The 11,114-nt window shown below is 30.4% G+C and overlaps 1 protein-coding gene and 1 pseudogene across 1 annotated transcript; both read right to left on the minus strand.

Moving 5' to 3' along the window:
• Positions 1-6,099: 6,099 nt before the first annotated feature.
• On the minus strand, positions 6,100-10,836 carry LOC132942620 (uncharacterized; annotated as a pseudogene).
• LOC132935518 (uncharacterized) lies at positions 7,714-9,579 on the minus strand. Its single transcript, XM_061002099.1, has one exon. It carries the CDS (start codon positions 8,621-8,623, stop codon positions 7,766-7,768), a length of 858 nt encoding a protein of 285 aa, XP_060858082.1. The 5' UTR covers positions 8,624-9,579; the 3' UTR covers positions 7,714-7,765.
• Positions 10,837-11,114: the final 278 nt, after the last annotated feature.

The following is an 11,114-nucleotide window of genomic DNA, read 5'->3' on the forward strand; positions in this document are numbered from 1 at the left end:
GAGGTAATTTTCGATCATCCAACTCTAACACGACGCAAAATTGCAGCACAACATTTAAAATCTCAAGCGATAGGATGGTAACCAGGGGAAAGGGCATCCTCCCTCCCTTAAAAGTTGGTGACAATGTTCTTGTGCCAATTCCGTCGGTGGATCGAGAGCGAGGAGATGCAGCCAACTTTCTTTCAGTTATAATAGAAGAAAATGATAGCAAATTTCGTATTGCGACAAAAGAAGGGATTCTGAGCACATGGCTGGAGTGGAACAGTTTGGCTGCTACAAAGTACTGTTCTCTAACAACTGCAGACGTTCAAAATTTAAAAAATGAATATACTTTACGGGAACTCGTTCGATTAGGGTCAGTAGGAACCGGACAAGGATATCAACGTTGTACCTGCCATACGAATTGCACATCAAAAAAGTGCACATGTAAGAAAAATGACATGATGTGTAATTCGGCGTACCATCCCGGCCGCAGTTGCCAAAATGTATAAATATAAATATAAAACTAAAAAAATTAATATAATTTCATAACTTTCGATTATTTTTTTTTTTTTAGATTTTATTATGTTTAAAGTGTTTTATGTAAGAACATAAATATAACACATTAATTTATATTGAATTATATATTATAATTTTTTTAAGAATGGTCTTGCCGATTTCACGCAATTGGCAGCATTATGCACTTCAAGTTGCCGATTTCACGCTGTCGGCAACAGCGTTGCTCATTTCATGTAATCGGCAATTTCACAAATTCGGCGTAACATATACAATTAAATTAAGTTAAATAAATGGTAACACGATTGCTGGTTAATGAGTTGCCGTATAATACACAAAATCAATAATAATAATTTTTACAAATATATAAAAATCACAGCAACACCAAGGTATAAAAAATATAATATAAATAATAAATCAAAGCCCTTATGGCTATTACAGTATAATATATATCGTGGCCCTTCTGGCCCAACAAAATAGAGAAATATAATATGTACAATAATGTGTGCAAATAATATGCGGCCCTTATGACCAGACAAAATGTAAATATAACAATAATATACAGTCCTTATGACCAAGCTGAATAATAATATAATAGAACTATGCGCCCTTATGGCACATCAGAATATAACAAATATAACAGTGCCCTTATGGCACTCCTAATGGAGTATAATAATAATAATAAATAATGTACGGCCCGCCCTTGTGGCACGACGCACGACAGAATATAATAATAAATATAACAAAATATCGTAATAATAATATAAAATAAATAACTCACAGGTTGTCGGTGCACTGCTGGCCAGCCGCTGCCTAAACTATATAAATTTACATACAAATAAAACCACGCAAATGGTGTTAACACACAGATATAATAAAATTGGCGATTCACGCCGCCACAAAGGTATAATATATTAATTTGTGTAACAATATAATACTTAGGCCCTTCTGGCGCTAATGGTAATAATAAAAAATAATATTTGCACTACTTTGAAAAGTGAATAATATAATATATAATAATTTGGCTCACGCCGGTGTTGACGCGACAACGTTTGATGCGACTATGCGAGACAAAATATCGCGGCGGCCGTGTTAAATAATATTCACGTAGCTGGTGCGGCGGCATACGATAACGGGCATAATCTACATATAGGTATTATATAACTCACAGGACACATTTAAATAGATATAAAAATAGAATATTATAATGACAACAGGTGATGGTGCGTGTGTGTGTGTGAGACCAGCTATCCTCGCTATTAATTATAACCCGATATTAATTAATTTAAATAATAGGTAGATAGGTAGATGTATAATTATGTTGCGGCGGCAACAATGATAATATTTTAATATGACATTTGCATAATATAAATAAAGCAGTTCATAACACCAATCTTCTTCCGATTGGAGTTATGAATGTTTTGAATGTCTCAAATACCTCATCGACATTTATATTATAGGCCAATTATTCCTCAATGAATATTGTCAAGAGTCCAAACGTTCTTGCTTCATTGTACTGCTTAGTTTTGTTTTAACTATGTTAAGTTTTGAAAATGTTCTTTAGCAAGTACAACTTGTAACTGGAATAGCCATAAATATTTGCAAAGCTTTAAAAAAAAAATAAAATATATAATTTCTCTTCCACTATAAGGTTCAGTCAGCCATTTAATTCATTTATCAATATTTATTTCTCATCATTTGATATATTAGCAGTATATTTTAGTAGGTTAATTTCGGTTTTTAGTACTGTACTGTCTAGATCAAATGTGTCTGTTATCATGTTCATCACTACAAATTTAAAGGTTTAATAACATACCTACACTTTTTGTTATATCAATTTACTACGTTTATATGATGGCGTTCAAACGTTTTAAAACTAAACCGTTTTAAAAGCTAAAACGCTCGCGCTATGTAGTTTAAGAATTTAAAACTGTTTTATTTGCTTAAACGTTTATATGTACATTTGATAAATCGGTTTATGCAAATAAAACGTTTTTAAGTTCTTAAACTACATAGCGCGAGCGTTTTAGCTTTTAAAACGTTTTAACGCCATCATATAAATGTAGTAAATTGTTTCTTGATTAAACCTGATGTTTAAAGCAGAAATCATACTGTCCAATGTATGTATTAGACTTTTCTCATTTCATGTTCTTTAGTAAAGTAACGTTGTGTGTGACTTCAGTAAACCATCTTTATGGAAATTCTTCTTTGTCTAGTGACAAGTATATCAATATGTTGATCATCGCCAAATCACAGAATTTTTGTAAATAATATCAAAATTTGAAATATTGATTCTCATTGAATTTAGTGAAATTTTTAATGCTTCAACGAGTTGCATTGCAGTCAATAAATTTATAGTAGATGATTGTAAACATGTACTAGTTTTAAGATTAAACAAAGGATGGGATCTTGTAGTTCCAAGGCAAATATAAAATCAAAACTTTTCATATGAGATAAAATACCTAAACCCTTGGATCGTACATCTCCTTGATTAGTTGAGTCAGTAATCTCATCAATCGCAAAATAGAGGTGTAGTTAGATTTTATGACACTAACCGCTTCAGAACGACATGCCCATCTGGTAATTGAAATAGATTTCAAAGTCTTAAGCTTTACATTTGTAGAGATACCTATTTTTTCAAAAACTGCATGACACACACAACTACCCTCAACAAAAGTGTAACTGTATGTATCCAAAAAAGTCAAATGTAACCCTATTATCCTTTCCAATGGAGTCAACCAGAATTAAATTTAGGCAATGCCCATGGCAATGTACAAAATATAGTCTTGGATTTTTTCCTTAAACTTAGCATGAACACCTGCAGCACTTCCGGACAGGGTCCATCAAAGCAAACTAAAACCAAATTTTCCCACTTTATCTTATACTCACAAATAGTATCACTTAATACATCAAATATACTTTGAACATTTACACGAGTCATTCGTTTCATATAAATGAACTGTTTGAATAGAGATCTTTTTTGTGAATCATAATATCGTATAACAATCGATAATTGCACATGGTGGCCCAAGTCACTCGTTTCATCAGCTATCAACGATACTTTTTTATTTGCTATTGTATTTTTAAATTGTATTTTAATAACTTTATTAATCGATTCAATAAGGTCATTTTGAATTCGATTGCTTGTATAAAGAGCATTTTGAGGTACTGATACAAAATGCTTTTCAAAAAGTGGGTCATACTTGCGCAATAGTCTGACAACATCCAAAAATAGTCCTTTATGTACATCATTAGTTTTTTCAGTGTACCCACGAAATGGTTTATCACCAATTCCCAAACATAGTACAATATTATTTTTTTCATAATTTCTCTATTTTGTAATAGCTTTCTCTTTTTGGTTAAGTATATCTCCTCTTTGCTCATCTAAAACTGTATCAATATTGATTTTAAATTTGGATTTGTAGCAGTTTTTAAAGATGCAGGGTGACATTTTGATCCTTGGTGTCAATTAAAGTTTGCTGTAGATTGCTTTCAATTTTTAAAACAAGATTTTGAAAAAACTTCTTCAAATTGTGCAGCATTTAACCCAACAGAACCACTAAACATCCGATAAGAGAAACAATAAGCAGCACCTGTCTTAGGGCTATATTCCAACCAAGGATATAGCTGATACCATGATTTTTGAAAGCTTCACGACCTATTACCAAAAGTACTTCTTGGAAAATTGATATTTACTGGTTGATATGGTCCTTTTAACACGCTTTGTTTGAATTTAGGTTTACTTTTAGGAACTTGATTTGTTGGATCATCAGGATGTATGGCAATATCTTCTTTACTCACAATGCCTAAACCACAGTCCACAGATTATAAATTATAAATTAATTTTTATTTATTAACTTATATCCAAAAATACTATTCAACACCAGTTACCACAACTAAATACCATGTTAATGCATACTCCTTATTTAGTAATTAGCCTTTAAACTAGAATGTTTCTTAATTTAAAATAGACTCCGATACACTTGCAGTAAGATGATTCTATGCCTTCTGTAACTGCTAATACTTTTAAGATAAATTTGTTGTCCATTAAACTTCTGCAACAATATAAAATACTACCCCAACAAGTTTTTCCAGGAAATTTTAAAAGTAATTTACATTTATTTTGTTTTTAAAGTTTTATGAACTTTGCTCATAATGAGATCTAATAATCTGTTAAACAATGTACTTGTCATGTACTTTAAGAATATCGCCAATTAATAAATTCAATATATAGACTGCACAATCATATGATGTAATATGTAGATACTTAGTTGTTAATATTTTAGAGCTTTTAACATGGCATGCATTATCAGTAACGACAACAATTATCTTTTAAATTCAATTTCTGTCATTCTTGATTCGATCTATGATACTCATCTATATGTTTTTCTTCTGCTGTGGCAACTAATTTATAATTCACTGACAGAGTGCAAATTATAAAACTCATAATGGCCTCATTTCTGAAACTAAAAATATCATAATAAAAAAATCATAACATTATTTTAAATTGTAAGTATATTACAATATATTATATTACTCCAACCATCACACTGTTATGACAAGTTATTATAATTTATTAGTTTGAAACGTACATTAGCATTTACTCTAGAATACTTTAAGTCTAGTAAGTTATTTGATAAATTATGCCTGGAACGTATTTCTCGAAGGTAATTCTTCTAGCTTACCCTAGAAGAAACTTTTTTTTTATATATTATGTTGTATATCGCTACACTAATGACAATACCGCGTATCTGACATTTTACACAAAATGAGTTTTTGATATCATAATATTCGTAATCTCCTTGCGCACAAAATTTGTTTTTCTACAATAACCTTAAAATAAAATATTTTCCCTCCAAATAGGATTTAAGTAATAACACGTATCCAAATAATATCTATGATAACACATATCTACACAGTTTACCGTGCGAATTCTTGAAGGACGGCTTTGTACATCGAGTCCTTCCATTACACCAGGTATTTATTGCATTAGAATGTATAAACACAATACATAGTTGTTCCTATTAAAATAACAATAAAGTTATTTTGTTAAAACTCTCATATCCATTAAATATTACCACTTCATTAATACTGTTTCAGATATGTGGTATTGCAAAATAAAAAAATTAATTACATTTTCAGGATCTAGGACATTTCGGCACGGCTAATTCGGCGCGAACACAAATCGGCGCTGGGCATTTCAGCGCGAGGAAATTTCGGCGCCGCAGGTATTAATATACAATTTAAAAAATACAAAATAAATAATATTACCTATACCATTATTCCAATATTACAATTTTGAAAAATACAAATAAATATATTATTCCAATATTACAATTTAAAAAATACAAAATAAATAATATTACCTATATCATTATTCCAATATTACAATTTTAAAAAATACAAATAAATATAATGTTGATAATATAATGTTAGATACAATTTAAAAAATACAAAATAAATAATATTACCTATATCATTATTCCAATATTACAATTTTAAAAAATACAAATAAATATAATGTTGATAATATAATGTTAGATAAATGAATTTAAAAAAAAATGAATTAATATAAATAAAATGTTAATAATATACAATTGAAATTTATTTTAAAGAAATATTATGAGCGATTCCTTTTAAATACTCAATGCAATTTCTTATATTATATTCGCTTACTATTTTATATAATCGGTGATTCAGGTCAGTGTATTTTTTTAATTTTTTAGGGGGACTCCCTCCAGCAGTTAGTTGCGCTATAACAACATCGTGGCCTGTTTGAACCCTTCTCAAGCAATTTATAAATGTCCAAATTGTTGGGCCACACACTCCCATTTCAATATTTAATCTCCTATTTGCTGCCTCAGCATGATTATTTGTCCTATTTTCAGAATTTAAGACTCTATCATATAGATTCCAAATTTCTGGAGGGAAACGCGCATTTCTTCTTCCCCGACCATTACGGTTAGTTCGACCAATATAATTATCTTCGAACCATTCTAATAAGTCATTTAATTCTTCATCGAGATGTTGAGCCAGTGAATCAACTGCAAAATCAAGGTCTTCTAATCTTACAAAAGCTAATGAAATTATCATTTTAACTGATATAGAAAAATCAGCGTCATTATTGTATCGAGTTGTGAGATTTAATACACCAACTTGTTTTTTAAAATTTTTCGACAAATGAAATAAGCACCCATATATTTTAACATCAGAAAATGCTTTTTTTTATTGATTTTATGGCCGCTTGTTCGAAATCGCATGAAATTGATTTAGGTTTTAAATTAGGTCTTAATTTTTTTAACATTAAAAACATATGATCATATGTCATTGATTGTTTATCAGGGAGTAAAATGTAAACCATAGGCACGATACTGTGTAAATATTCAGCTAATATTACATAAACTTGACTGAATAATGTAGGTGCAACTTTAAGAGCGCTTTCAGACGAGACACTTTGTGGCCGGCTACAAGAATCTTGCCACCGTACACAAAAATTAGACATTGCTTCACACGAGACACTTACCATACACTCGTGTCCGATTCACTATGTTGAAATGTAAAAATGTAAAAATGTAAAAATGTAAAAATGTTTTCCAGACGCCTATTCGTGGTGCGAGCTCTTGGTTCTTTGGCTCTTTAGTTTATTTAAAATACTTAAATACTAAAATACGTATACATTTTTTAATTAGTTAATTTTTTAAAATGGACGTAGATACAGCAATCATGCTTTATGCCCTAATAATTAAAAAACGAAACAAAAAAATTAAAAAACAAAGACTATTGTGGGTACATCCAATTGTCAGCCAAAGAAATGAAAAAGGACATTTTCAAAATTTATTTCCTGATCTCTTACAATACCCTTCAAAGTTTTTTAATTATTTTCGTATGTCGAGGAATTCGTTTTTTGAATTGCACGATGCTATAAAATATGATATCCGAAAAGAGGATACAAATATGCGCAAGTCGATAACTACGGAAGAACGATTAGCTGTAACATTAAGGTAAGTTTATTTTTTATCTATATAGATAATTAAGATATAAAACGTACTTTAATAAGTAACACTGAAATTTATTAGAGTTAAAATGATAAATATAACATCTAAATTTATATAAAAAGAAACTAAAACATACTAGTATAAAATATAAGAACAGTTGAAATAAAATAAAATAAAAAATAAACACCTTTGTAAAAATAATATTAAAATAAAATAATAATAGATAAACAATTTTAATATTTAACTACTTTTACACTATTTATGTTATGAAAGTATCAATCATTAATATTGTAATCATTTATATATGTTACTAAATTTGGTTCATTTGATGACTGATTAGGATATGTTTCAATAGGAGAGACGTAGCTTTGTGACGATTCTGATAGAGAAGTTGACCTCGATGTTGATGAGTGATTAGAAAGATTAGATGAACAAGGGCTATGTTGTTGTTCCCCTGTTATCACTAATGGTTGTTGAAAGCTGGATTGTGGTCGGTGATATTGATTATTATATTGTGTATGATGAATTAAGGGTGACATGGGGATACTGTACTGCTTATTAAGTTGACAATATGGATCAAAATTCGCCGTCATAGCTGGAGGTTTTTGCATCTGCAATCCATTAGATATAGCTTGCATAATATTCGATTTTACTGACATTTTTAAATGGGCAGGTACTTGCTTAAGGTCATCAACAAGTGACAACATAAACAAGCGATCTGGATCTTCCATGTATACTTTTTCTCTGCGTTCCCTTTCTTGTAAACTTTTCGTTACAGAGTTGAAAAATTCATTTTCATATTCATTTTCAACAGTTTTTTGCTTTTTGACGGGCTTGTGACGTAAAACATTTTCTAAAACTTCTCCAGTAGTTTCATTCAAGTCGCTATTAACTTCTTCAATGTCATTTTCATTTTCATCTGGAGAATCATGTGATGAACTTAAATTTGAAGTTGTCAGTTTATTTGCTGCACAAGAAGAAAGAAACGATAATTGATTATAATAAACATATGTTTTCCATGTACTTCCTCCTGACCCAGATTTCAAATTCTTTCTTTTAGCCTGTTCTCTAGAAAATGAATTCCTCAAACTCTTCCATTTTCTTTGTAACTCTTGCACTACAGTGTAAAACATTTCATAATTTATATTTTATTTGTAAGTTAATTATTTTTATTGAATTATATAAATAAAATAATAATAAATTTAGTAGAAGTGTCTTAAGACATTTTTTGTTATTTGTCGAATATTCTTTATTTCCAGATATCTCGCGTCAGGATGTACATTAACAGAACTTCATTACGATTACAGAATTGGAGTATCTACATTGAGTAATATCATACAAGAGACTTGTGTTGCAATTTGGGATAATTTAAAAAATGCATATATGCCAGAGCCAACGGAAGAAAAATGGGTGGAAATTGCAGAACTCTATTGTAGCATTACAAATTTTCCTAACTGTATTGGCGCGATTGATGGAAAACACATCAGGGTAGTCAAACCAGCACATAGCGGCTCATTATACTACAACTATAAACATTTTTTTTCGATTGTTCTCTTAGCTGTTTGTGACGCAAATTATTGTTTTATCGCCGTAGATATCGGAGACTACGGAAAAAATAGCGATTCGTCAATTTTTAAAAACTCAAATTTTTACAAAAAAATGATTAAAAAAGAACTGTCCATTCCCGAAGATTCAGTACTTCCAGGAGCGAGTGACTATAAACTGCCTTACGTAATTGTGGGAGATGAAGCGTTTGGTTTAAGTCATAATGTAATGCGTCCATATGCCGGAAAAAATTTACCACTAAAGAAAAGAGTGTTTAACTATAGGCTTTCAAGAGCTCGTCGATTTATTGAGTGTGCTTTTGGTATTATGTCTAATAAATGGAGAATATTTCATAGGCCATTAAATGTATCCGAACCATTCGCTGAAAATATTATAAAAGCGTGTGTACTATTACACAATTTTGTTCGTGTTCGAGATAGTAATTCATTAAGGTTTGAAGACACATTATCATATGAAGGGTTTCAAGATGAAGATGAAAGAACAGACAACTATTCAGGAAAAACACCTACTACAATTCGTGATAAATTTGCTGATTACTTTATGGATGAAGGAAGTGTTCCTTGGCAATTAGATAGCATAAATAAGTAAAAATATAATTTAATTTTAAGTGATCTGAGTAAAATAGTTAAGTAAAAAATAAATTAAACTATTAAAGTATAATATTATGTATGTATAGCCTATTTGTTTTGAATAAATTAATACTTTCTTAAAATATAATGTAAATGTGTTATATGAATACTTACAAATTTATTTTTGTTGATTTGTTGCCATTGAGTCATATCCTTCATGGAATAATCGACATATTTCCAGCCATGAGTTTTGTTTAATTATTTTATTTGCATAATTAGGACTTGCTGTATCCCACAATTCTACACGCTTCTCAATTTCGATTATAAATTTGTCTGTATCGAGACTCATTGTACACAGTGTCATATTTTACATAAAACTATATAAGTTTTTCGAAAAATACTGTTATATAATACTGTTATATTATAACGTGTTCACTAATTAAAAAATAATTTTACGTAATTTAAAAATCTAAATAATCTGGAGTCCGCGTGTCTCGTCTGAACGTACTAATTTAATTTAATTTGTTATCAGTGGCTCGGACACAGACACAGTGTCCGGCGGCTAGAGAGGACGGGACACGCAACTTCGGTGGCGCGACACACACTCCGTGTCTGTGTCTCGTGTGTACGAGTGTATTTATAGCAATGTTATCTTAGTCGCGCAATTCTTTTCAGACACAAGTAGCCGGCCACAAAGTGTCTCGTCTGAAAGCGCTCTAAATGTCCCATCCATGTACCAAATTTTTGAATTCTCCAAAATATCTAGGCTCTTAGATCGAGCAAAAATTAATATTCTATTAGGTCCCGGACCACTATCACTTTGTAAAAATATTTCCTCATTACCGTTTGATGGTGAATACATAGTATAAGCGGGTGGGATGTTAAGTGTAGTTAGGTCAGCTGGATTATTTGGAGCCATTTGGATTTCCTGACGTTTTCGGCGAACCGTTTTTTTCAATGATGAATTATTTGGCAAAGTGGCCTTAAAACAAATAACAAAAATATCTTTTTAATTAATTGTGCGTGTGTCGGATTATTCATTATTCAAAATTCATTAATTTTTGAAAAACATCGCTAAACTACATTATTGTTCTTAAATTTAAATATCGGGCCTTGTAAAAATAAAAATATTGTCTGAAATTTGTACTTACTTTAGCTGCTTTGGCTAAAGGTCCAACACATTCGTTTATTACAACTGATGTAGGCTCCATTGTTTGAAGTGCACGTGTCTTAATTTTTGTAATTGCAGCCTCTACTTCAATTTTAGCTGCCTCAGAATCATGCGTATGGTCGTTAATTTTTTTTCGAATAATATAATCGTTGATTCCTGTATGAATTCGACAATTACAAGAATCTTTATTGCGACACCTCCAAAATCGCATTGTATTATTAAAATTAAATTTATCGAAGACATACATGAAACTGTCTTTCGGTAAAATTTCACGTCCACGATTTGATAGTAAATTATTTGACATCTTAATAAGAAATT

The sequence above is a fragment of the Metopolophium dirhodum genome, chromosome 1 (genome assembly GCF_019925205.1).
Source record: "Metopolophium dirhodum isolate CAU chromosome 1, ASM1992520v1, whole genome shotgun sequence".
Taxonomy (NCBI): Eukaryota; Metazoa; Arthropoda; class Insecta; order Hemiptera; family Aphididae; genus Metopolophium; species Metopolophium dirhodum.

What these genes read in the sequence shown, in the direction of transcription:
- LOC132935518 (XM_061002099.1), bottom strand. Translation starts at nt 8,623, where the DNA reads ATGTTTTACACTGTAGTGCAAGAGTTACAAAGAAAATGGAAGAGTTTG.